Source organism: Dendrobates tinctorius, unplaced genomic scaffold, assembly GCF_039654945.1.
Source record: "Dendrobates tinctorius isolate UK_male_01 unplaced genomic scaffold, ASM3965494v1 ptg000440l, whole genome shotgun sequence".
In the NCBI taxonomy this organism is placed as follows: domain Eukaryota; kingdom Metazoa; phylum Chordata; class Amphibia; order Anura; family Dendrobatidae; genus Dendrobates; species Dendrobates tinctorius.
Window position 1 is genome coordinate 1,233,162 of NW_027362103.1, and position 27,428 is coordinate 1,260,589.

At 52.2% G+C, this 27,428-nt stretch overlaps 2 protein-coding genes across 7 annotated transcripts in view; both read left to right on the forward strand.

Annotated features, from left to right (window-relative positions):
• LOC141077356 (anillin-like) overlaps window positions 1-12,134 on the forward strand; it is a 75,013-nt gene extending 62,879 nt beyond the window's left edge. For all 4 annotated transcript variants that reach the window (XM_073564236.1, XM_073564235.1, XM_073564238.1 and 1 more), the window contains 4 exons: window positions 6,586-6,672; window positions 6,750-6,857; window positions 6,930-7,102; window positions 9,935-12,134. In XM_073564236.1, the coding sequence (XP_073420337.1) occupies window positions 6,586-6,672; window positions 6,750-6,857; window positions 6,930-7,102; window positions 9,935-10,091 (525 nt within the window). In that variant the 3' untranslated portion in view covers window positions 10,092-12,134. The remainder of the gene's footprint in view (window positions 1-6,585; window positions 6,673-6,749; window positions 6,858-6,929; window positions 7,103-9,934) is intronic.
• A 296-nt stretch (window positions 12,135-12,430) lies between these two features.
• The window catches only part of EXOC3L1 (exocyst complex component 3 like 1), a 60,964-nt gene continuing 45,966 nt past the window's right edge, over window positions 12,431-27,428 (forward strand). For 2 of the 3 annotated variants that reach the window (XM_073564242.1, XM_073564243.1), the window contains exons 1-2: window positions 12,431-12,481; window positions 26,330-26,487. In XM_073564242.1, coding sequence (XP_073420343.1) covers window positions 12,469-12,481; window positions 26,330-26,487 — 171 coding nt within the window. In that variant the 5' untranslated portion in view covers window positions 12,431-12,468. Of the gene's footprint in view, window positions 12,482-26,313; window positions 26,488-27,428 lie in introns of those variants that run through there. The other variant, XM_073564240.1, reaches the window with a different exon arrangement.

A 27,428-nucleotide genomic window follows, 5' to 3' on the forward strand; every position in this document is an offset into this window, starting at 1 on the left:
GCCTTACTGCTGTGGCCGGGACCCTAGGGGCTCTGCCGAGAGAGAGTCTGGGTTGTGAGAGGAAGATGCTTCATAACACAAAGCATCCTCCTCTTCCTCCCTTGACTCGACTTAAAATGTTCCTGGTGGTTTTGGAACAAGTGGTTCTTCTGTATGAAATACTGGACATATTGCACATGGAAAGTTTGGATACTGTAAGGTCCGTTTGTTCTTCCTTGAAACGTCTTTTGAAATGGAGGGTAGCACTAGAAATAGCAATTGGTTGTTTGATTGGTTGGCTCTCTCCAGAGCCTTAATCATACCAAAAAGGCATAGGTTGCCTGTTCCCATGTAAACACTGGGTAAGATGTGATGCTCATCTATTGCTGCATGTGTGTGTGGAGCCCGATTCTTGTCCTGATCGCCTCCTATTCTGCAGCCAAAATACAGGTTGTAGGCTTTCCTTATCATGGTAGTCAAGTTTCTCCTTTGTGACGAAAAAGTGACTTCTCTGCATATCTGCTTTAATGCAAGAACGAAGCATATCTGAAAAAAGTATAGAAACCTGTCAATGGGCTAAGAACCTACGCTAACGCGTCATAAAACTGTATGCCTTACACTGAGAGCATGTATAAAATTAGGTGATGCGGCTGTAATTAGGATGTAGTCTTCGGAGCGGAGTTGGCATTTGTTGGTCGCCCTAAGATGATGGAATACTGAAGGCTCAATAGACTAAATAGATGTGACAGACGAGCTACTAACAATGCAATAATGAGGAGCAAATCGAAAAGATGCAGTGTTTCTATAAGCCACATGAAAGATGTCATAAGTCATTACAACCTCCTGGATCTTGAAAATTCAAGCCAATCGGCAAATTTAAGCATCAGATTCAGTTTCAGCCCCACAAAATTAGTTAAGTTCAACTGTGTTTATTTTTTTATATTAATTTTGCTGTAGAACAGTGTATTCAGAGTATTGTTCAGACCTCACAATAATACCCGTCACTGTCCTGGTGTGACTGTCGCTGTGTTGTCGTTCTCCTCAATGGTCTTGACAGGACTACCCCCTCTTCTGCCATGTTGCTGTCCTGATGCTGCCCCCCTCTTCTGCAATGTTGCTGACCTGATGCTGCCCCCCTCTTCTGCCATGTTGCTGTCCTGATGCTGCCCCCCTCTTCTGCCATGTTGCTGTCCTGATGCTGCCCCCCTTTTCTGCCATGTTGCTGTCCTGATGCTGCCCCCCTCTTCTGCCATGTTGCTGTCCTGATGCTGCCCCCCTCTTCTGCCATGTTGCTGTCCTGATGCTGCCCCCCTCTTCTGCCATGTTGCTGACCTGATGCTGCCCCCCCTCTTCTGCCATGTTGCTGACCTGATGCTGCCCCCCTCTTCTGCCATGTTGCTGTCCTGATGCTGCCCCCCTCTTCTGCCATGTTGCTATCCTGATGCCCCCCTCTTCTGCCATGTTGCTGACCTGATGCTGCCCCCCTCTTCTGCCATGTTGCTGACCTGATGCTGCCCCCCTCTTCTGCCATGTTGCTGTCCTGATGCTGCCCCCCTCTTCTGCCATGTTGCTGTCCTGATGCTGCCCCCCTCTTCTGCCATGTTGCTGTCCTGATGCTGCCCCCCTCTTCTGCCATGTTGCTGTCCTGATGCTGCCCCCCTCTTCTGCCATGTTGCTGTCCTGATGCTGCCCCCCTCTTCTGCCATGTTGCTGACCTGATGCTGCCCCCCTGTTCTGCCATGTTGCTGTTCTAATGCTGCCCCCCTCTTCTGCCATGTTTCTGACCTGATGCTGCCCCCCTCTTCTGCCATGTTGCTGTCCTGATGCTGCCCCCCTCTTCTGCCATGTTGCTGTCCTGATGCTGCCCCCCTCTTCTGCCATGTTGCTGTCCTGATGCTGCCCCCCTTTTCTGCCATGTTGCTGTCCTGATGCTGCCCCCCTCTTCTGCCATGTTGCTGTCCTGATGCTGCCCCCCTCTTCTGCCATGTTGCTGTCCTGATGCTGCCCCCCTCTTCTGCCATGTTTCTGACCTGATGCTGCCCCCCTGTTCTGCCATGTTGCTGTCCTGATGCTGCCCCCCTCTTCTGCCATGTTGCTGTCCTGATGCTGCCCCCCTCTTCTGCCATGTTGCTGTTCTAATGCTGCCCCCCTCTTCTGCCATGTTTCTGACCTGATGCTGCCCCCCTCTTCTGCCATGTTGCTGTCCTGATGCTGCCCCCCTCTTCTGCCATGTTGCTGTCCTGATGCTGCCCCCCTCTTCTGCCATGTTGCTGTCCTGATGCTGCCCCCCTCTTCTGCCATGTTGCTGTCCTGATGCTGCCCCCCTCTTCTGCCATGTTGCTGTCCTGATGCTGCCCCCCTCTTCTGCCATGTTGCTGTCCTGATGCTGCCCCCCTCTTCTGCCATGTTGCTGTCCTGATGCTGCCCCCCTCTTCTGCCATGTTGCTGTCCTGATGCTGCCCCCCTCTTTTGCCATGTTGCTGTCCTGATGCTGCCCCCCCTGCTCCTCCTTGTTGCTGTCCTGATGCTGCCCCCCCTGCTCCTCCTTGTTGCTGTCCTGTTGCTGCCCCCTCCTTCGCCCTCACCCTTGTTTTCTCGTTGCAGTCCTAACGCTGCCCCCCCTTTCCCTTGTCCTGATGCGGTCTCCTCTTCTGCCTTGTTTCTGTCCTGACGCTGCCCCCACCCTCTCCTTTTTGTCACTGCCCTCTCTCCTCGTCTGTGTTGCTGTCCTGACTTTGCCCTCACCCATCTTCCATCTTGTTGCTGCCTTCTCTTCTCCCTTGTTTCTGTCCTGATGTTGCCCTCTCCCCTCTTCTTCCTTGTTGCTCTCCTCACGTTGAGCTCACCCTCTTCTTCCTTGTTGATGTCCTCATGTTGTGCTTGCCCTCTTCTTCCTTGTTGCTGTCCTCACGTTGCCCTCGCCCATCTTGTTTTGTTGCTGTCCTGATGCTTCCATCCTGTGTTGCCCTCTCCCCTCTTCTTCATTGTTGTCCTCACGTTGAGCTCAACTACTTCTTCCTTATTGATGTCCTCACGTTGAGCTCGCCCTCTTCTTCCTTGTTGATATCCTCACTTTGCCCTTGCCCTCTTTTTCCTTGTTGCCGTCCTCACGTTGCCCTCGCCCTCTACTTCCTTGTTGCTGTCCTCACGTTGCCCTCGCCCTCTTCTTCCTTGTTGCTGTCCTGACATTGCCATCGCCCTCTTCTTCCTTGTTGCTGTCCTGACGTTGCCATCGCCCTCTTTCTTCCTTGTTGCCCACGCCCTCTTCTTTGTTGCCCTCTTCCTTGTTGCCATCCTCACGTTACCCTCGCCCTCTTCTTCCTTGTTGCTGTCCTCACGTTGCCCTCGCCCTCTACTTCCTTGTTGGTGTCCTCACGTTGCCCTCGCCCTCTAATTCCTTGTTGCTGTCCTCACGTTGCCCTCGCTCTCTTCTTCCTTGTTGCTGTCCTCACGTTGCCCTCGCCCTCCTTGTTGCTGTCCTCACGTTGCCCTCGCCCTCCTTGTTGCTGTCCTCACGTTGCCCTCGCCCTCCTTGTTGCTGTCCTCACGTTGCCCTCGCCCTCCTTGTTGCTGTCCTCACGTTGCCCTCGCCCTCCTCCTTGTTGGTGTCCTCACGTTGCCCTCGCCCTCTTCCTTGTTGGTGTCCTCACGTTGCCCTCGCCCTCTTCCTTGTTGGTGTCCTCACGTTGCCCTCGCTCTCTTCTTCCTTGTTGCTGTCCTCACGTTGCCCTTGCCCTCCTCCTTGTTGCTGTCCTCACGTTGCCCTCTACTTCCTTGTTGCTGTCCTCACGTCGCCCTCTTCTTCCTTGTTGCTGTCCTCACCTCGCCCTCTTCTTCCTTGTTGCTGTCCTCACCTCGCCCTCTTCTTCCTTGTTGCTGTCCTCACCTCGCCCTCTTCTTCCTTGTTGCTGTCCTCACGTCGCCCTCACCCTCTTCTTCCTTGTTGCTGTCCTCACGTTGCCCTCGCCCTCTTCTTCCTTGTTGCTGTCCTCACGTTGCCCTCGCCCTCCTCCTTGTTGGTGTCCTCACGTTGCCCTCGCCGCCCTCCTTGTTGGTGTCCTCACGTTGCCCTCGCCCTCTTCTTCCTTGTTGCCGTCCTCACGTTGCCCTCGCCCTCTACACCCTTGTTGCCGTCCTCACGTTGCCCTCGCCCTCTACACCCTTGTTGCCGTCCTCGCGATGCCCTCGCCCTCTTCTTCCTTGTTGCCGTCCTCACGTTGCCCTCGCCCTCTTCTTCCTTGTTGCCATCCTCACGTTGCCATTGCCTGCTTTTCTTGTTGCCCTCGCCCTCTTCTTCCTTGTTGCTGTCCTCACGTTACCCTTGCCTGCTTCTTTCTTGTTGCCGTCCTCACGTTGCCATTGCCTGTTTCTTTCTTGTTGCCGTCCTCACGTTGCCTTCCCCTCTTCTTCCTTGTTGCCATCCTCACGTTGCCCTCGCCCTCTTCTTCCTTGTTGCCATCCTCACGTTGCCATTGCCTGCTTCTTTCTTGCTGCCCTTGCCCTCTTCTTCCTTGTAGCTGTCCTCACGTTGCCCTCGCCCTCTTCTTCCTTGTTGCTGTCCTCACGTTGCCCTCGCCCTCTTCTTCCTTGTTGCTGTCCTCACGTTGCCCTCGCCCTCTTCTTCCTTGTTGCTGTCCTCACGTTGCCCTCACCCTCTTCTTCCTTGTTGCTGTCCTCACGTTGCCCTCGCCCTCTTCTTCCTTGTTGCTGTCCTCACGTTGCCCTTGCCCTCCTCCTTGTTGGTGTCCTCACGTTGCCCTCGACGCCCTCCTTGTTGCCGTCCTCACGTTGCCCTCGCCCTCTTCTTCCTTGTTGCCGTCCTCACGTTGCCCTCGCCCTCTTCTTCCTTGTTGCCGTCCTCACGTTGCCCTCGCCCTCTTCTTCCTTGTTGCCGTCCTCACGTTGCCCTCGCCCTCTTCTTCCTTGTTGCCGTCCTCACGTTGCCATTGCCTGCTTCTTTCTTGCTGCCCTCGCCCTCTTCTTCCTTGTAGCTGTCCTCACGTTGCCCTCGCCCTCTTCTTCCTTGTTGCTTTCCTCACGTTGCCCTCGCCCTCTTCTTCCTTGTTGCTGTCCTCACGTTGCCCTCGCCCTCTTCTTCCTTGTTGCTGTCCTCACGTTGCCCTCGCCCTCTTCTTCCTTGTTGCTGTCCTCACGTTGCCCTTGCCCTCCTCCTTGTTGGTGTCCTCACGTTGCCCTCGCCGCCCTCCTTGTTGGTGTCCTCACGTTGCCCTCGCCCTCTTCTTCCTTGTTGCCGTCCTCACGTTGCCCTCGCCCTCTTCTTCCTTGTTGCCGTCCTCACGTTGCCCTCGCCCTCTTCTTCCTTGTTGCTGTCCTCACGTTGCCCTCGCCCTCTTCTTCCTTGTTGCTGTCCTCATGTTGCCCTCGCCCTCTTCTTCCTTGTTGCTGTCCTCACGTTGCCCTCGCCCTCTTCTTCCTTGTTGCTGTCCTCACGTTGCCCTCGCCCTCTTCTTCCTTGTTGCTGTCCTCACGTTGCCCTCGCCCTCTTCTTCCTTGTTGCTGTCCTCACGTTGCCCTCGCCCTCTTCTTCCTTGTTGCTGTCCTCACGTTGCCCTCGCCCTCTTCTTCCTTGTTGCTGTCCTCACGTTGCCCTCGCCTTCCTTGTTGCTGTCCTCACGTTGCCCTCGCCCTCCTTGTTGCTGTCCTCACGTTGCCCTCGCCCTCCTCCTTGTTGCTGTCCTCACGTTGCCCTCGCCCTCTTCTTCCTTGTTGCTGTCCTCACGTTACCCTCGCCCTCTTCTTCCTTGTTGCTGTCCTCATGTTGCCCTCCTCCTTGTTGGTGTCCTCACGTTGCCCTTGCCCTCTACTTCCTTGTTGCTGTCCTCACGTCGCCCTCGCCCTCTACTTCCTTGTTGCTGTCCTCACGTCGCCCTCGCCCTCTTCTTCCTTGTTGCTGTCCTCACGTCGCCCTCTTCTTCCTTGTTGCTGTCCTCACGTTGCCCTCGCCCTCTTCTTCCTTGTTGCTGTCCTCACGTTGCCCTCGCCCTCTTCTTCCTTGTTGCTGTCCTCACGTTGCCCTCGCCCTCCTCCTTGTTGGTGTCCTCACGTTGCCCTCGCCGCCCTCCTTGTTGGTGTCCTCACGTTGCCCTCGCCCTCCTCCTTGTTGCTGTCCTCATGTTGCCCTCGCCCTCCTCCTTGTTGCTGTCCTCATGTTGCCCTCGCCCTCCTCCTTGTTGGTGTCCTCACGTTGCCCTTGCCGCCCTCCTTGTTGCCGTCCTCACGTTGCCATTGCCCTCTTCCTCCTTGTTGCCGTCCTCACGTTGCCATTGCCTGCTTCTTTCTTGTTGCCCTCGCCCTCTTCCTTGTTGCCGTACTCACGTTGTGTTCGCCCTCTTCCTTGTTGCTGCCCTCGTTTTTCTTAGTCCTTGTTGCTGTCCTGATACTTCTATCCTGTGTTGCTGTTTTCTCCCTGACGCTTCCTCTCCCATCTTTCGTGTTATAACTGACCTGACGCTGCTCCCCCTTTCTTGTTTGTTGCTGTCCTCACTCTGCATTCTCCCCCACATCCAAACCCCCTGCCATGTTGCTGTCCTGACACTATCCTCAACTTTTTCTTATTGTATTTTTTTTTATTTTTTTTTTTATCAGGTCCCGTTTTTGTCCCCTCTGGAGGGAAGTCTGTATCTGAAGCTACAGTGCCAGAGTCACTCCCATGTACAGCGCAGTGGGTTCTTGGTACGTGGTCACACGTTCCTCCTTGTATTTCCGATTTTGTCTACTGATTCCCGCCACTTTTCTTTCTCTCGTTACAGACCATGTTTGAGGATGTCGGTGGCTTAGCGGCCTGGCACAGGCGTTGGTGCATCCTGTCTGGGAACAGCCTCTCATTTTGGGCATATCCTGACCAGGAGAGCAGTAAGGTGAGGCTGCTGCTTCCATGTGATAGTAGGTTGTCAAGTGGTGCGCACTGACTACTCAGCTTTGTTGTGCAGGAGCCGCTGGGTAGAATAAATCTCATCAACTGTACCAGCACCAAGGTAGAGCTTGCCAAAAGGGAGAGCTGCGCCCGACCCCACACCCTGGAGCTCATCACAATGAGACCACAACGAGAAGATGATGTGGACACCCTTGTGATACAGTGCCGCAACATGCTTTGTTTCACCAAGTGAGTACATGACGGGTACAGTATCTCCACAGGAGTACAGAGGAGCAATATAAGGTGGTGTATGGATCCTGGGCACAGTATGGAGGATTACAGCATCCCCCGCAGGGTTACAGAGGAGCAATATAAGGTGGTGTATGGCTCCTGGGCACAGTATGGAGGATTACAGCATCCCCCGCAGGGGTACAGAGGAGCAATATAAGGTGGTGTATGGATCCTGGGCACAGTATGGAGGATTACAGCATCTCCACAGGGGTACAGAGGAGTGAGATAAGGTGGTGTATGGATCCTGGGCACAGTATGGAGGATTACAGCATCTCCGCAGAGGTACAGAGGAGCGAGATAAGGTGGTGTATGGATCCTGGGCACAGTATGGAGGATTACAGCATCCCCGCAGGGATACAGAGGAGCAATATAAGGTGGTGTATGGATCCTGGGCACAGTATGGAGGATTACAGCATCTCCGCAGGGGTACAGAGGAGCGATTTAAGGTGGTGTATGGAGGATTACAGCATCCCCGCAGGGATACAGAGGAGCGAGATAAGGTTGTGTATGGATCCTGGGCACAGTATGGAGGATTACAGCATCCTTGCAGGGGTACAGAGGAGCGATATAAGGTTGTGTATGGCTCCTGGGCACAGTATGGAGGATTACAGCATCCCCGCAGGGATACAGAGGAGCAATATAAGGTGATGTATGGATCCTGGGCACAGTATGGAGGATTACAGCATCTCCGCAGGGATACAGAGGAGCGATATAAGGTTGTGTATGGCCCCTGGGCACAGTATGGAGGATTACAGCATCTCCGCAGGGATACAGAGGAGCGATATAAGGTTGTGTATGGCTCCTGGGCACAGTATGGAGGATTACAGCATCCCCGCAGGGATACAGAGGAGCGAGATAAGGTGGTGTATGGATCCTGCTCACAGTATGGAGGATTACAGCATCCCCGCAGGGATACAGAGGAGTGAGATAAGGTGGTGTATGGATCCTGGGCACAGTATGGAGGATTACAGCATCCCCGCAGGGATACAGAGGAGTGAGCTAAGGTTGTGTATGGATCCTGGGCACAGTATGGAGGATTACAGCATCCCCGCAGGGATACAGAGGAGCAATATAAGGTGGTGTATGGATCCTGGGCACAGTATGGAGGATTACAGCATCTCCGCAGGGATACAGAGGAGCAATATAAGGTGGTGTATGGATCCTGGGCACAGTATGGAGGATTACAGCATCCCCGCAGGGATACAGAGGAGCGAGATAAGGTTGTGTATGGATCCTGGGCACAGTATGGAGGATTACAGCATCTCCGCAGGGATACAGAGGAGCGATATAAGGTTGTGTATGGATCCTGGGCACAGTATGGAGGATTACAGCATCTCCGCAGGGATACAGAGGAGCGAGATAAGGTTGTGTATGGATCCTGGGCACAGTATGGAGGATTACAGCTTCCCCGCAGGGATACAGAGGCGCGATATAAGGTTGTGTATGGATCCTGGGCACAGTATGGAGGATTACAGCATCCCCGCAGGGATACAGAGGAGCGATATAAGGTTGTGTATGGATCCTGGGAACAGTATGGAGAATTACAGCATCCCCGCAGGGGTACAGAGGAGCGAGATAAGGTTGTGTATGGCTCCTGGGCACAGTATGGAGGATTACAGCATCCCCGCAGGGATACAGAGGAGCGATATAAGGTTGTGTATGGATCCTGGGAACAGTATGGAGGATTACAGCATCCCCGCAGGGGTACAGAGGAGCGAGATAAGGTGGTGTATGGATCCTGGGCACAGTATGGAGGATTACATCATCCCCGCAGGGGTACAGAGGAGCGAGATAAGGTGATGTATGGATCCTGGGCACAGTATGGAGGAGGAATTCCTCATCTTTGGAGGCTGCAGGGTGATGTAATTTCTAATATTTCCATATCAATGCTGCCCTGAGGAAACACACGGGCCATTAAAGGGGTCCAGTAAAAATGATCTGTGTACAATGAAAACTTTTGTTGTTGCATTTGCTCCCGTGTTTGTTTTTCTCGCTCCTATTTAGATGTTTATATGCTCCTCTTTGAAATGACCTAGGTGGTTTTTGTTTTTTGTGTCTTTGGGTGCAGTTGGGTTTCGCCTGATTCGTCATTTGCATTTTTTTTTAAAAAAAAAAAAAAGAAAACTGGTGGTGTCAAGTGTCCTCGTCTTTACCCTGTAGTGATTTTGTGTACACCTGGTACTTTGCGTAAAGCTAGCAACATTTTATTGAAATGGGACCTTGGGCTAAAGTTGCAAAACCGCTTAAGGACAAAAATAAAGTTATTAATTTTGTACAAAATTCATGAATCGCGTATCATTATGTTTAATGCAAAATGACAAAAGACCGTGTAAAAAAAAAAAAATCTCATACTACATCTGACCTTTTTGTGCCTCAGTCTTCACAATTTTCAGTGAATAATCTGTAGCGCGGCTCGTCCTGCGCGGCTCGTCCTGCGCTCAGCATCTGGTACAGTTGTGTACTGTCTGACCAATGCTCTGTTACAGTGTATCACTCTGGCATCCAGAGCTTCTTCTGTAGCAGACCCTCAGCCGTGAGCAGGACCAGCTCCGTGTGACTTCCATGTGGCCATCTTTAGTTGAAGGCCAAAGCCTTCGTCCACGTCTATCGGGAGGCCGCACTCCTGTAATGTTCCATACTGGCTTAAAGCCAGATGTCATCGATCAGCCAGATCATCATCCCCCTGAGCTTCTGATGTGTATGGTGTCCTCTGCTGGTGATTGTGCTGCTGGGTAACAACCAGGTGTCTGTTAACCCTTCAGTGCGCCGTTCACTTTTCTCTCTTCCCAGGAGCTGGCTGTCTGCAGATAACAAAGAAGATGGACGCCTATGGATGGACGACCTGAACCAAGCGCTCCTGGACATCAGAACCTGGAAAACCAGTCCTGTGAACGTGGCCACAAGCTGTCAGGAGCAGCTCCTGCGTGCCCAGCCCTGTGCCCGCTGACGTGGCACTGACGGCAGGGTATTTTATGCACATTTATATATGTATGGTCGCCTAGCTTTGTGTTCTGGGGTGAAGGGGGTATGTTCTGTATACATGTGTATATTGGTGCTGTGTGCCATGCTCTGTATAAGCTGGCGTTATCCTCTGGCCCGGGCTATGTATATGCTGGTGTTCTCCCCTGGCCCGGGCTATGTATATGCTGGCGTTCTCCCCTGGCCCGGGCTATGTATATGCTGGCGTTCTCCCCTGGCCCGGGCTATGTATATGCTGGTGTTCTCCCCTGGCTCGGGCTATGTATATGCTGGTGTTCTCCCCTGGCCCGGGCTCTCTATAAGCTGGCATTCTCCCCTGATCCGGGCTCTGTATAAGCTGGCGTTCTCCCCTGGCCCGGGCTCTGAGTAAGCTGGCGTTCTCCTCTGGTCTGGTCTCTGTAAGCTGGCGTTCTCCCCTGGCCTGGGCTCTCTGTAAGCTGGCGTTCTCCCCTGGTCTGGGCTCTCTTTAAGCTGGCGTTCTCCCCTTGCCCATGCTCTGTATAAGCTGGCGTTCTCCCCTTGCCCGTGCTCTGTATATGCTGGCGTTCTCCCCGGGCTCGATATAAGCTGGCATTCTCTCCTGGCCCAGGCTCTCTGTAAACTGGCGTCCTCACCTGGCCCGGCCTCTCTGTAAGCTGGCGTTCTCCCCTGGCCCGGGCTCTCTGTAAACTGGCGTTCTCCCCTGGCCCGGGCTCTCTGTAAGCTGGCGTTCTCCCCTGGCCCGGGCTCTCTGTAAGCTGGCGTTCTCCCCTGGCCCGGGCTCTCTGTAAGCTGGCGTTCTCCCCTGGCCCGGGCTTTCTGTAAGCTCGTGTTCTCTCCTGGCCCGGGCTCTAGGTAAGCTAGCATTCTCCCCTGCCCGGGCTCTAGGTAAGCTGGCGTTCTCTCCTGGCCCGGGCTCTCTGTAAGCTGGCGTTCTCCCGTGGCCCAGGCTCTCTGTAAACTGGCGTCCTCACCTGGCCTGGCCTCTCTGTAAGCTGGCGTTCTCCCCTGGCCCGGGCTCTCTGTAAACTGGCGTTCTCCCCTGGCCCGGGCTCTCTGTAAGCTGGCGTTCTCCCCTGGCCCGGGCTCTCTGTAAGCTGGCGTTCTCCCCTGGCCCGGGCTCTCTGTAAGCTGGCGTTCTCCCCTGGCCCGGGCTCTCTGTAAGCTCGTGTTCTCTCCTGGCCCGGGCTCTAGGTAAGCTAGCATTCTCCCCTGCCCGGGCTCTAGGTAAGCTGGCGTTCTCTCCTGGCCCGGGCTCTCTGTAAGCTGGCGTTCTCTCCTGGCCCGGGCTCTAGGTAAGCTAGCGTTCTCTCCTGGCCCGGGCTCTAGGTAAGCTGGCGTTCTCCCCTGCCCGGGCTCTAGGTAAGCTGGCGTTCTCTCCTGGCCCGGCCTCTCTGTAAGCTGGCGTTCTCTGGCCCGGGCTTTCTGTAAGCTGGCGTTCTCCCCTGGCCCGGGCTCTCTGTAAGCTGGCGTTCTCCCCTGGCCCGGGCTCTCTGTAAGCTAGCGTTCTCTCCTGGCCCGGGCTCTAGGTAAGCTAGCGTTCTCTCCTGGCCCGGGCTCTAGGTAAGCTGGCGTTCTCTCCTGCCCGGGCTCTCTGTAAGCTGGCGTTCTCTCCTGGCCCGGGCTCTCTGTAAGCTGGCGTTCTCCCCTGGCCCGGGCTCTAGGTAAGCTAGCGTTCTCCCCTGGCCCGGGCTCTCTGTAAGATGGCGTTCTCTCCTGGCCCGGGCTCTAGGTAAGCTGGCGTTCTCCCCTGCCCGGGCTCTAGGTAAGCTGGCGTTCTCTCCTGGCCCGGGCTCTCTGTAAGCTGGCGTTCTCCCCTGGCCCGGGCTCTAGGTAAGCTGGCGTTCTCTCCTGGCCCGGGCTCTCTGTAAGCTGGCGTTCTCTCCTGGCCCGGGCTCTCTGTAAGCTGGCGTTCTCCCCTGGGCTGGGCTCTCTAAGCTGGCATTTTCTCTCCCGGTTTGGACTCTACACTTCCATGTTTTGTGCTGTTGATTGTAATAAATGATATATATAATAAATGATATATAATGGATGTCTGTCTGGATGTCATTTTGTAAGGATTAAATTGCTCCGGCCTCATAAAGTGGCGCCATTTCTGGGGGCTAGGATTTCACCATATGCAGCCCTTGTACAAGAGAAACAAGATATCACAAGAGAAGCTGGTATGGGGGGACGACTCCGTGCCCCGAGATGTCCGGTATGATCTCACATCACTGCAGCCTTGTTCTCTTACGTCCTGAAGTATATAACCCTCCCCATGTCCTGTGACAAGTGTGGTGTGTCCGGCGTCCCTCTCCTCCCTCCACATCCTGCTCTGGATCTGCACAGGATGTCCGCCTTCCTTTCCTCCATCTGTGGTGCTGGTCATGTCTGCAGAAGGTGAGTCCTCCATGTCTGCCATGATGTGTATATGACCTGTGTTACTGTAGTGTATATAATGCAGATCTTCACGCCGTGTCCTGTGATCAGGGAGGATTCAGTAATGATGTGTGTGTATGTATATACAGTGGGGGTAATAAGTATTTTGATCCCTTGCTGATTCTGTAAGTTTGTCCACTGACACAGACCATGAATAGTCTAGAATTTTAAGGGTAGGTTAAGACTTTGGAGACCCGTGTGTCTCAGACAGCAGCTTTCCCCCCCTCCCACCAGTCCCGTAATGAACACGCAGACAGGCCTACATGGGTTGAACAGGTCGGTCACAGTTTATTAATGAAGTAAGCGGAGAAAGGCAATTACATGTCACAATGGGCTCATCGCTGAAGGTCCTGTCTGCGACAAACAGGCGAGCCGGCCAATGAATGGTTAGGAACCTTTGCCCTTCTCAACATTTTCCGCCACGGAAGATCATGTGTATGACCTACACAGGACTCCGACCCCCACTCATCCACATTAGGGCCTATTCGATTGCGTCCTGTAAGCCGGACAGAAATATGTCAAGACCAATGTCCGTGAGGTGAACTCCATCCTGTCTCAATAGTGCCGAATTATCTCCTTCCAGCTGGTGGTGACGAACCACAATACGTCATCTTCCCCTCACAAATTTTTCCACCCGCGCATTGATCTTCCTCCTTGAGCGCTCTATGGCTTTTGCATCCCTTGCACCGTGGCAGTCTGCTCGTGGTGCTATCTCTGACCACACCAATACCATATCCGGGAGGAAACAGGTAAAACGCTCAGTCTGTTGTCTTCACTGGGTAAAGTTCGGCAATTTTTTTTTTTTTTTTTCCAAAATCATTGCCACCAGCGTGTAACACCAATATTACCGGCCCTTTGACCCACCTGGAGATGTCGACTATCTCCAGGAAGACCTGTTGCCATTGGAGGCCTCTGATACCTCTCCAGTTGACCTCCTCAGTCTCGGGAAGCCTAGATTTCTTCCTCCTTGTTGAAGCTCAGCCCTTTTGGCCGCCCAGTATACATATGAATGTCCTAATACCCAGACTGCGGGCTTGCCTGTAAGAAACAAAATGTGTTACTTCAGCAAATCAGGTCTTGCATATCTGGCGAAGCATGCGGATTTCTACTCACCCATTCTCGCACTTCGGCCTCCAATTCTCCTGCTCTAGCTGCTTTGGTGGCTGCCCCAATTCGGAAAGAATGCGTCACGTATTCCTTTGGATTAGCGCCGGTTCTCGCTAAGCACTGCTTGAAAATTGCCTGAAATTGATATTTGGTAAGAGGGGACCCGTCTGTATGAGAGAGGAAAAATCGGCTTGCGTAACGTATGACTATTTTTAGCGGGCATACTGGGCCATTTGAGGTAACCAGGACCCGCGTGCCCCTACCGGCACAGAGCGTAGCTGCATATGACCAAGTCCTCATTGATTATACTGCCTTCTGTCACTATTTTTGACTGCAACAACAGTTCGCTAATGCGCAGCGCGCCGAAAAAAGCAATAGCAAAGGCTGCTGCTATGAGGATCGCCTCATATTGGACTTGCGTATTGATGGGGATATTGAAATAATGTCATGCAATAATCCTCAATGAAATGGGGTGACCACATTCCTAACTCGGTTGAAGCCTTTTCCAGCCTTTAACCTGTCACCTGTTTTGGCTGCTATAAGATGCGGCCGCTGCCTTTCAGGGCTTATCTTCGACATTCTATAATGCCGTATATATCTGCCCCCGATCCAGCCTGCTAGATAAGAAAAATAAGTTTTATTATACTCACCCGGGGGGTTCCATGCGGTCCGGTCCAATGGGTGTCGCAGGTCCGGTCTGGCGCCTCCCATCTTCTTGTGATGCAGCCCTCTTGCTTCCTCGCTCCCGGCATCGCGCCCCTGCGTAGGCGTATCTATCTGCCCTGTTGAGGGCAGAGCAAAGTACTGCAGTGCGCTGGCCGCCTCTGACCTTTCCCGGCACCTGCTCACTGCAGTACTTTGCCCTCAACTGGGCAGACACGTGCGCCTGTGCAGAAGTGCGATGCCGGGAGTGAGGAAGCAAGCAGGAGGGCGGCGTCACAAGAAGATAGGAGGCGCTGGACCAGGACCTGAAACACCCACTGGACCGGACCGCCACCCCGGGCGAGTATAATAAAATGTAATTTTCTTATCTTTTAGGTCGGACCGGGGGCTTATCTACAGCATTACAGAATGGCTTGACATGAGATGTGTTTCAAGCATAGTTAGCGCTAGCTGGTGTGAGAGCGAGTAAGGGCGGGATGCAGAAGACATATGGTTTAAGCTCCTTGCAGTTCTCGGATTTTTCGTTTGAAATCGAATGTTTGCGTTTCTCAGCTATGTCCCCCATAGCTCCACTGATGATACTATTGCGAAAATTTCTAACAGGGCTGGATCGCGCCCCTCAGCCTGGCGTAGTCCTTAACTTTGGCCAGCTGCCTTTGCACCATTGGTTTTTGTAGATTGCTGCAAATACTTATGTCCGAAAAAAAGTGAGAGAAATTTTCAAAGAGTGATACCTTTATTGGCTAACCAGGGAAATTATATTTGCAAGCTTTCAGGGCTCAAAAGGCCCCTTCATCAGGATTAATTACCCAGGTATAGCCATGGTAGGGTTGTAGGAGTTTTTTCCAGACAGTAAGTCTACCTTCAACAAGCGAGTGATCCTAATTCTGTGGCCAGGCTGGGAAATGCCCTTTCTTGCCAACCTAAACTATCCACAGGTGGGTTTTGAATCTTGTGTGGCCGCCAGAAATCAAGAAACTGAATCCTGGCCGCTCCAGCTTCGCAGATGCGGCATGTTCAGTCTTAAATGAAAGATAATTTGGCAAGAAAACATATAATACTCCTGTAGTCACTCTGGAAGCCTCGCAGCCAGAGTTATGGCACTTAGAAGTTTTTAGTAATGTTAAAAAGGGAAGACACTCCCTGGCTCCGCCCACCCAGTGAGGTCAGCAAAGTAAAGGCATAAAGGCCCTTTTACATTTAGCGATGCACCAGCGATCCGACCAGCGATCCCACCCGGTCAGGATCGCTGGTGCATCGCTAAATGATCGCTAGTGAGCTTTCATACAGAAAGACCTCACAGCGATTCAGCAGCGACGCAGCGCACGATACTTACCATTCACACACAGTGATCCTGGCGTCCTCCCGCCCGCCTCCACGCGTCGCTGGACGTCACAGCAGGAAGCGCCCGACGAGAAATGGAGCCGGACATTCTCGCGCGATCAGCGATGGACAGCGGGGGAGCCGGTCGCTGATAAGTATCACACATAGCGATATCGCTAGCAATATCGCTATAACGTCACAAAACCAGTGACGTTTTAGCGATATTGCTAGCGATATCGCTTAGTGTAAAACCCCCTTAAGGCTAGAAGGCTCAATGAGGCTATTGTTCAGACCTGGGGAGACAGATTTCTACCATCAATGCTGTGGACTGAATCTTTGTCCTTAGGAACTCCCCTCCCCCTCCTCCACATGGCGTGCCAGTGATAATGTTAAAGTTTCATATTTTAATCCCTTTTATTTCTCTGTATATACATTATCTCTTTTGTAACTTATATTTTTTTAAACACTGCCTACATTTTCTGGAGTTAATCTATAAAATGTACTAGTTTCGTTTTCCTTGCTCTATAAATGAACCGCGGCAGTGACGGAACGAAGGTTATGTGTGTATTTTCCTGCCTGAGACTGGGGATATACATACCACCCTCACTGCAGAGTACCCAATAGCAAGTACACGGCAAGGCAGCCTTTCTGGTGACTACTTATCCTAGGTGTAGTTCCCTGACTGACCTGAGAGTAATTAGGCGCCAGAGAGCTGCAAATTCCTAACTGGAACTGGAAAGGGGGTTATACAAATAAATCCGTGACATATTAGTGGGATCACAAAAAAGTATTTCCTGACAGACCTTATGTCGACATAATCGTTATTCCATATTTTATGTCTGGTCTCTTGACCTATGTGTGTACCTAGCGGGCTAATTCCACAGAAAAATGCATGTTTGTGTAAGCTCTCTTACTGATGTGTCGCCTTGTTGGTTGAACCGCATGGGCCCGTTTAGTGTTTAACTAGCGCCTTAATAGCTGAAGCTAGCTCGTTCTCCTGCGTGTTATGAGCCACGTTCTTTATTGCATCGTCATTGGCCTGTGACGTAGGAGGGGTGACTCCAGGTGATGGAGGAACTCCGGCTCCAGTTTGGGCGATGGTCTGGTTTTTGAATTGGCCGAAGGCCCAGGGAGAGGTGGATGGGTCTCCCTGGCTGGCAGCCAATGATGCAGCACGTGACAGCTGGCATCTGTTGTGTGGCCGAGCGTGAGTGACTCCGGGTGATGGAGGAGCTCCGGCTGCCACTTGGGCGATGGTCTGGTGGTTGAATTGGCTGGAGGCCCTGGGAGATGGTGGTGAGTTTCCGAGGATGATGGAGCACATGACGACTGACATCCGTCGTGTCCCCGAGCCTGGATATCGGGACTGAGATGCGTCGCATCATTCCGATGTGGATGGGGAACGCCATCTAGAGGACAGAGATCTGCGGCAGCTCCTATGTGAGCTGTCCCTGCGGCAGTAATGGGAGGAAAGTCTGTTAGAGGGACAGCGGGAATGATGGTGGGAATTGTCTGAGGAGGATCGGGAGGACCTGAGGCGTCTATGCCTGCGTCCGCTGCAGCTATGGGGTGTGTTGGGGGCATTTATATGTGTAATAAGGGGTTCATTGAGTGGGTCATGGGCCATAACACTGTTAGTTAACCTTGTGCTGTTTATCATATTCTATATTATGGGCCGTGTATGGGAGCGCGGGGGTTAATGTATAACCTTTAGTAGCTTGTTTGGGAAATCATTATGGGTGTTGTGGGTGCATCGATGGTTGTTGGTGCAATTACTTTTTTGTGCTGCCGCAAGCATGTGGCAGCTGGAGGGCGCTTTCATTGGTCGTGTTGGACTGATAGCTCGCTCTGCAGCCGCGCTGAGGGGACCTCTGCCCTGTCTCTCCATCCCCCTGTGCAGGCAGTAAGATTGTGCCTGCCGGAGGGGCGGAGTTGGTTTGCCAAGAGCTGACCCGGAAGTGTCCTGGGGGAAACCAGACGTGATGCATGGATGTGGTTGGAGCCAGGCTGTGACACATCGGAAGATGGGCGGCAACAGCAGGGGCCTGGCGGTTCCTGGTCTGTACCCAGGAAGTGCGGGGGGCGGAGCCGTGAATGGGGCAGCGGCACGGCCCGCATGGCGTCCTGTGGCCACTGCCTCTTCGACGACCCGGAGCCGCTCTGGAGGGACTAAGACTGAGGTGGGCCCTTGGATGGGACCTCTATGGGGGGAGGTGGTGTTGGGGGACGGGACCATGAGTGACCCTACTGGAGGGGGGGGAGACTATGGGTGGAGGGAGAGGTCAGGAGGGGCAATAGTAGATGGTGCCCCAAGGGGAGGAAGGCGACGCCTGAGGCACCGACGGGATCAGGAGAGGGCACAGGGAGGTAAGTGCAGAGGCCAGTAATAAGGGCTTGAAGCCAATGCTCACATTCTTGGGCTACTCTCTGCCACAGAGCCTCCACCAGGGCCTTAGACATGGCTGCAGGGGGGTTCCGGGGTCATGAGGTCACAAAAGCTTCCATTTGTCAGCCGAGGGAAAGAGGAACTCGCTGACCCCGGGCACCTGATTTTTAACCTCTGTAGGTGTGGATGGATGCCCCTTCCCCTTTAATCCCATTGGTCAGTTGGGCATCCCAATTAGTGCTTTACCTGGGGAGTGGTGGAAAGGGAGGGAATTGGACCCTGAACAGCATTTAACTCTAATTTAGCCATAATGGGCTCCCTAGTCAGAGGCACGTTCCTTATTCAGAACTGTGCCTGCCATTTTAACATTGAGTGAGAGAATATCAAAAATAAAATCCAGAGAATCACATTGTATAAATTTATATAAATGTATTTGCATTTTTCAGTGAGAAATAAATATTTGATCCCTCTGACAAACAAGATGCAATACTTGGTGGCAAAACCCTTGTTGGCAAGCACATCAGCCGGTCGTTTCTTGTAGTTGATGAGGTTTGTGCACATGTCAGGAGGAATTTTGGTCCATCTCTAAATCATTAAGATTTTGAGCCTGTCGCTTGGCAACTCTGAGCTTCAACTCCCTCCATAAGTTTTCTATGAAAATAAGGTCTGGGGACTGGCTAGGCTACTCCATGACCTTAATGTGGTGGTTCTTGAGCTACTCCTTTGTTGCCTTGGCTGTATGTTTTGGGTTATTGTCTTGCTGGAAGACCCAGCCACGACCCATTTTTACTGTCCTGGTGGAGGGAAGGAGGTTGTCATTCAGAATTTTTATGTTACATGGCTTCATCCATTCTCCCATTGATGCAGTGAAGTAATCCTGTGCCCTTAGCAGAGAGACACCCCCAAAACATGTTTCCACCTCCATGCTTGACGGTGGGGATGGTGTTCTTTGGGTCAAAGGCATCATTTCTCTTCTTCCAAACACGGCGAGTTCAGTTAATGCAAAAGAGCTCAATTTTTGTCTCATCTGACCACAGTACCTTCTCCCCATCACTCAGTCATCTAGATGTTCATTAGTAAACGTCAGATGTGCCTGCACATGTGCCCTCTTGAGCAGGGGGATCTTGCGGGCATTGCAGAATTTTAAACCTTTACGGCATAATGTGTTACCAATGGGTTTCTTGGTGACTCTGGTCCCAGCTGCCTTGAGATCATTAACAAATTCCTCCCGTGTAGTTTTTGGCCAATCTCTCAACTTCCTCATGATCAAGGACACCCCAGCGAGGTGAGATTTTGCATGGTGCCACAGGTCTATATCAATTGACAGTCATTTTGTATTTCATCCATTTTCTTGCTATTGCACCAACAGTTGTCTCCTTCTCACCCAGCATCTTACTTATGGTTTTGTAGCCCATTCCAGCTTTGTTCAGGTCTATGATCTTGTTCCTGAGATCCTTATAAAGCTCTTTGGTCTTGCCCATGTTGTAGAGGTTAGAGTCTGACTGAGTCTGTGGACAGGAGTCTTTTATAAAGGTGACTATGTAAGACAGCTGTCTGTAATGCAGGTAACAATTTGATTAGGAGCATATAACTGGTCTGTAGGAGCCAGAACTCTTAATGGTTGGTAGCGGATCAAATATTTATTTGTCACTGCAAAATGCAAATACATTTATATAATTTATACAATGTGATTTTCAGGATTTTATTTTTGATATTCTTCTCTCTCAATGTTAAAATTAACCTGTCCTTAAGTGGGCAAACTTACAAAATCAACAACGGATCAAATACTTATTTCCCCCACTGTATGTGTATGTGAATTCTAAAAGTTCATGACATTTGGCTTTTGGGCAATGTTTCCGGTGACCCTACGATGCCCTCTCACCTTTCCAGGTGAACCTCTTGTGACGTCTGTAACTACTGATTACAGGTGTCTGACTCGTTGATGTCTCAGGACTTTTTGTACAACTTGCTGTTTTCTAACAAGGAGCTTAACCCCTTAACACCCAATGACTGACATAGCACTTCATGAGCCGGTGTCAGTTCCCGCTCCAGTGCATTCAGTTTTCGTCATGACTTTAAACTGTCAATGCGTGTAAACACCCAGTGACAGCTCCGTGCTTTCAGCAGTCAGTGATGGGTGCGGGGACCCGCGCCGATAGTGGTCAGTGAGGGGTGTGGGGACTTGGGCTATCAGTCCCTGCTCTCAAAACGCCACGATAGGTAGCCTAAACACTTATACCGCACAAGGAACGGCGTAAAAAAAACAATTCTTCACCTGCTGTTGACTTGTTCAACGTGCTACCCAAAGATCGCAGTAAGGCTCGGTGCCCATTTATCCTGCGCCCTGTGTTGGTCTTTCAACGGGGTTTCCGTGTAAATCTCTTTTCCGTGTAAATCTCTAACATCACGAAACAATCACTGACCTCAGGGAGACCAGTCAAAGAAAACTGCGGCAGCCGGCAAAGGCGCTCAATCACAGTGAAATCCTAGTGCAATGCTCCCTGGGATATACGAATATGCAAATAAAGTCCGTGGAGCCTCATTTAAGAGTCTCAAACACGGGACTAGCCAGATCTTCCTCCAGGGAAGGACCCAGCCAAGGGGTGGCTCCTTTCGGAAACCACCATTACCATCCAGCTCTCTACTAGTTTACAGATATGACAATGGAAATACCAAGGCCAGGTATCCATCCACAGACAGCTGTTTCTTGGCTGGGTCCTTCCCTGGAGGAAGCTAAATCCCCCCCCCCCCCCGCGCAACAAGCCCTGGTGCAGACTTATTGTAACATCAGCCCCCCTGGAGCTCCTCACGGTGGACTATCTGACCATAGGTCCTGCCTATCAGGGGTATGAACATTGTCTCGTTATGGTGGACCATTTCACCAAGTTCGCCGTGGTCACCCCCACCCGAGATCAAACAGCGGAGTCGGCCGCCTATGCAATTTGTAAAAATTTCATCCAAGTGTACGGCTGTCCGCAACGAATAAATTCGGACCAAGGAGCGTGCTTCCTAGGAAGACTCATGGAAGAGCTACATCATCTCTGCGGTATCGATAAAACTCGGAATACACCGTACCACCCGCAGGGAAACGGAGCCTGCGAGCGATTCAATCGAACACTAATCCAAATGCTGCGCACCTTAGAGAGCGACCACAAGGCCCGCTGGCCTGGGTATGTCCCTGAGCTGGTGTGGGTATATAATAACCGGGTGCACCAAGTGACTGGTTACACCCCCTACTCATTGCTGTTCGGCCGGGGAGGCACAGGAATTACGGAAGTGGAGTTAAACCTGGAGGAACCCCAACCTTGGGCCGGAGTATCCTTGTGGGTCCGAAACCACCGGCACCGACTGCAGACCCTCCACCGGATCGTCCACACAAAGCTCCAGGATCTAGAACACCCGGGGGGAGCACTGCCCTCACCCATTGACTTCCAGACTGGGGATCAGGTACTTGATCAACGTCCCCAAAACAAGTTAGAGCCACGATGGGAGGTGAACCTGTACAGAGTGTTGCGCCGGATAAGCCCCGATGGGCCTGTGTACGAAATACAATCTGAAGGAAACAACGCGCCTCTCACTCGTGTTGTGCACCGTAACATGTTACGGCCTTGTACGTCTATTGATCCCCCCCGCGGCTCGAACCGACCCCTCAGGTCCCCGACACCCCGCTCATGGTCTGGGACCTGGATGACGAAGAGTACTTCCTAGTCCTATCTGCGGGCCACCCAAGTAGTGGCACTACAGTGGACCCGGACATCCCACCAGAATCAACTAGTCGACCACCCTCCACCACCCCAGAAGACTCCACTACACCTGAGCTTCGACGCTCCGAGCGATCAACAGCTGGCAAACCCCCTGAATGTTACGAACAGGACCAGTTCGTATGGCGACAAGGACTGTCGTCTCAAAAGACTAACCCGAGTCTACGAAAACCCTCGCCCGAGGACTGGCGAGCATACAGGGCGGGGGAGTGTGGGAGGAACGGCCCCCGTTGAGTGTCCGGGCTGGAACCAAGGGAGCCCCTGTCTAGGTTCCGGGGGAAACTTCCCGGGGGAGAGAGTTTGGGGACGGACTGTTGAGAAAGACAGATGGGCGAGGGGAGGGGCCAGTATAAAAGGGGCGGGGAGCACCAGTCACGATGAGTCAGCAGACCGGGACTGAGGCAGCAGGAGACAGTGGAAGCGACTGAGAGCTAGAGCGACTTACCAGTGCCAGGGAAGACGCTCACTGAGGACTTCAGAGGGACAGCGCTGAGACGACCGTCCGAGACTTGCTGCCCTGCTCCTGCCCGCGGCCACTGCCGCCTCACCACAGGCTGCGGCCTACCCGCGGCCGTTGCCGTCCTGCTCCGTGGCTGCGGCCTGATCCCCGCCACCCGCAGCCGCCCTGCTCTCACCAGTGGCCGAGGCAAGTCCAGTCCGCGGCAAGGGCCGAGCCTCTGCTCACCGCGGAGTCCCCGTCGCAGTGGCTAGCTGCACAGGTGGCCTGTCACCCGCCACCCCGCATTGCTGCCGCTTGCCCCCGTCCAGGGGCTGCGGCCTACTCGTCCAAGGACTCCTCCGGGGCCGGAGGTGCCACAGGAGCGGCGGAACGCTTGAAGACTACGTCAGCTCTTCAACAGCTGGGTCCAGCGGCTGCTCCGTCGAACCACCGTCCAGAACGCCGAGGGACGACAAGACGGCTAAGTTGACTATATAGTTAAGGACCCGTAGTCGGCCATACCACAGCCCTATAGTGACCGGCTCTCACCGGACGTAGTCGTGTTCTCTGTTTGTGTGAACTGCATTGAGCCCCTGCGAGGGCAACCCTTGTTACCCCCTTTGGTTTAACAGGCTGAGACTGAGGAAAGTCCCCTTTAGGCCTATAAACGTTATTATAAAAGCACCAAACCGACTCGCGACTCGTCACTGCATCCTGCGTACCTGCTAGTACCACATTGGCTGCATTCTGGGCACTCTGCCTGCGGGTGACGGCTGCTATGTAGGCAGTCTCCCCGGGGATTAACACGGTCCCATTAGCCTTCTAGGCTATGGGTACTACCTCCCCATCCACCCCCTTTGCCTCAGGAGCAGTGCTATATATGGGGCAGTTACCGTCTTCGGTGGCACTGGTCAGTTGCCCAGCATCACCTTCCCCATGGTTCCTGTGCCTTTCCCCATTTCCCTTAGCACTGTCGCTTGCTCCTGTTAGGGGTTCCTCAGCCATCTCACCCCGCAGCGTGACATGGCTGAGTGTTCCTGTACCTTCAGATACATAATCATTATCAGATAAATCATTATCAGGTAAAGCATTATCGGGTAAATGACTGTCAGGTAAAGCATGCATATTCAGATCATCATTAGCATTACCCTCAGCATCAGATTGGGGAGGGTTGTCAGGGACATAATATGCAAACATCCTCACCAAATCAGTCCCCAACAAAACATCGGTGGGCAAGTTTTTGGACAATCCCACTTCCTTCACCCTGCTTCTGGCACCCCAATCTATAAAAACCCAGGCCATCGGCAAGGGATAGCGTACACCCCAAATCCTGCTGACAGGGTTTTCCCCGGAATAATCTCTTCAGGGGCTGCCAGTCCGGGTCGGATGAGGGTTCGTTCAGCCCCGGTGTCCTTGAGGCCTATAGCGCCCTTGCTCCCCAAGGTGACATGCTGCAAATTTTCACAGGCCCTCCCAACCACCCCACCCACAAAAAGAACTGCTGCATTAGGCCTTGAGACCTTGGCTGGGGGTTTCTTCTGCTTCTCCGGGCAGGTGGCGCTGAGATGTCCAGGCCGACTGTAGAAATGGCACTTGCGAGGGTCGGATGTAGACCTAGCATTGGCAAAGGGCACAGGGCCTCCGGTTGGCAGGGGCACTGGGGTTGGTTGATGGCTTACCCCTTTTCCAGCTGGCAGTGACTGACTTCCGGTTTACGGTTGGCCTCTTAGGTGTCGGCGATTAGCGCTGCTTTGTCTGCATCTTTTTGCTCCCGGTCCATCACGAACTGTCACACCTCAGCAGGTCCTGCAGCATCTCAAAGGTGTCCACTGACAGTCCTTGGATCTACTGGTCAAAATGGGTTGTGAGTCCATACACCACATCGCTGTAACTGTCATGTGGGCCATGTTGGAGGTTCCGGAACTTTTTACGGTAAACCTCAGGAGTCAGTTGGTACTTCTTTATCAGGGCCTGCTTGATGATGGCCTCATAGTCTCCATCATGGTCTGGAGGGAGAGAATCAAACACCTCCAGAGCTTTTCCTTTGAGTCCTTGGGTTAGATATCAAGCCCATTGGTCCCCAGGCAGCTGATACTATCTGCAGACTTTCTCAAATCCCTACAGAAAAAATGCCCAAGTCCCCATCCTCTTCCATCACAGGAAAGTGCTCTGGCCAAGGTTTAGCGAATGGAGCATTGCTGGAATCACTGCTGGGCTGGGCAGACCTCTGCTCCTGGATTTGGGCTAACTCCAGCTGGTACTGTCTCGCCTCCCACTGGGCTTGTGCCATCCCGCTGGGCTTGGTCCTCACTGGGCCGGTATTCAATGGTTGGACCTCCACAGTAGCACCACCTGCGCTTGGGCTGGCTTCTAGATCACCAGGGCTCTGGTGATGCATTGGCTCTGTGGCATTTTGCATCAGTGCAGCAACCAATTGGGCCTTGGTTTTGCCCGTGGAGTCAATCTGTTTATGCATGCAGTGGGCAATAAGACAGTCCTTGGACTGCTGCTTATACCAGGCCTCTCCAAGCGTAGCCAAAGATGCCAAATAAAAGGACAGAAAATGAAGAGAAGGGGAGGGGTTAACTGCTATATACACAGTATTGTCTCGGCACTAATAAACTGTTCATTCTCCAAAACTTTGGAGCAGGGTCCTCGTAGTTTTTAGTGAGAGGAATGATCAAACAAGATCACTAATGCTCTATTATCCCACCGCTCTGCCACCAATATGTCATGAACTGGGGATGTGAGATTGCCCCAGTTGTCAGGGATTTATTATATCCCACCAATTTTCACAAATTTACTATTAGAGGTCGTGGGTCATATAGCCACCCACAACTTCAACTTTTGTTTCCACCTTCAGTTCCGGTTTAGGAGCTTGCAGCTCTCTAGCTCCCCCCCCTTACCCACAGGTCAGTCAGGGAACTACACCTAGGATAACTAGTCATCAGAAAGGCTGCCTTGCTGTGTACTGGCTATTGGGCACTCTGCAGTGAGTGCAGTATATATGTCCCAGGACCCAGTGCGGATAATACACACACAAAACCTCCGTTTCGTCACTGCCAGAGTCTCCCAAATCCCCAGAACACTTGGCTGCCACCAGCTCCTCATTCTACATAAAAATCAATATTGGGTCAGGAGCTAACCCACACGGTAGCGTAATTGGCGTGACGATCGTGGTGGTACATTATAGAGCAAGGAAAAACAAAACTAGTAAATTTATAAGTTTACTCCAGAAAGAATATGCAGTGTTTACAACAATACTAAAAGAGACCAGCTACAGTATATACAATTACAAAATAAAGTGTATTAAAATAAGAACTTACACTTACGAGTCCATAGCACGCCGTGTGGAGTAGGGAAAATGGTCTATCAGCACAGCTTCCTAGCTGGCACCCCGACCAAATGACAACTTCCTAGTTGGGCATCCTAGCCTTATGCTTTCTTTTGGTGGACCTCACTGGGTGGGTGGAGCTAGGGAATGTGCTCCCTTTTGAAAGTTACTAGAAAACTTATGACTGATATAACTCTGGCTGCGAGGCTCACAGCATGTTGACTGAAGTATCATGTTATCTCTTGGAAATTTATCTTTCTATCGATACCAAATAAGAACTACCTGCAGGCTAGTGGATGGCTGGAACACTTTTCTCTATTTCTGGTGGGTACTGAAGCTTCAAAACCCACCTGTGGATAGCTCTAACCATGCAGTTTACAAAAATATAAGTTTCCTGCCTCTATGAATATTCTGTGTTATATTCGCTCCTGAATGAACAAAGGAACTTCCAAAACCATGTGCAGCAGACAAAGCCTGATTTAGGGGGGGAAAGAGTGGGGTAGAATTATACACAGGCAGAGAGACGGAAGCTATGTGCCCTTCCAACAGGGAGAAAGAGGGCTGCAGCTTTGTGAGGGGGATGTCTGTGAGCTGTGCTTGCACAGGGGACTTCGCGTGTACAGGCCAAACCTAATGGGGGAAGGGCAGCACGTCATTCAAGAACCAAGGAGCCGCAGCCGATAGCGCTGTATGTGTAACTAGAACACTAAGAAATACTTCATGTTTCCTGACAGTGTGTGTATATTGTATGTGTGTACATGTCACCGCCTGGTCCATCCCATGTTGTGTGATACAGATGAGATTTCGGCCCTGGAGAAGGCAGAGCATTTGGCTCGAGGGGCAGCACTGAAATGGGCCTCAGGTATCTTCTGTCGTCCTGACCAGTTGATCCACCTCGCCCAGTATCGGAGGAGGGAGGCCCAGAGGAATAACTCCATACAGTCCCGGCTGAAGGTAAGAACTCTGTGCTTGTATTTCTACAGAAGGTGCACACATTCCCCACCATGGTCATACAGAATGTCAGACCAGCAAAGATCAAGAAAATGGCCACCAAATCTATAACTGCAAGGTCATAAAGTACCCCCAGCGTCCCACAAAGTCCTCCATTTTTACCACAATCTGTGTGTGAGCGTATCTGTGTGTGTTCAGGGCTTTACGAATGATTTATCCTGATGTGGTAAAAAAGCTGCAACGTAACTTTGTATTTTGTTCAGTTATCAATGAAAAAGTGAATGAAGAGAAATGTAAATCCCCTCTGTCTCTGGTGACCGCCCGTCGCCTCCATTATCAATCTCTGGTGACTGCCCTTCACCTCCGTCATCAGTCTCTGGTGACCGCACACCGCCTCCAACACTTCTTCTCGTCACTTATACACACGTTATAGAGGATCTCGGCAGGAGGATGTACCAAACATCTTGGAGAACTTTCCCAAATCTTTTGTATGAGGTTCTGTCTCGTCATGTGATCCCACACAGATGTTGAAGAGATACAGGGTCAGTGGGTGCTCTCGTCCTCTGGTCTGGCTGTCTTTAGAAAGACTGCATGGAGCAGGCAGGGCTCATACCACTGAATGCACGCTCTTACAGTGGGCAGAACACTACTCAGACAACACAGGGTGAGGGTAACACAATGTGGCAATGATTTATTGAACCACCGACACACAACATGCAGAACAGTCTCAGCAAATCCCCAATATGGTGCAAATTACAGGGTCTCACTCTTCCACTGACACGCTGTGATTAGAGCCATTTCCCATGCAGAATACCCCCACCAGTGGCTCCCCACGTTTGGTGGGCCCCCACAGAGAGGAGGTAATGACAAGCTTAGGATGGTGGCAGTCCATTGATGTACGAGGCCAGGTGACCTGATTGTCCCAACCTGGATTCTCTAAATGT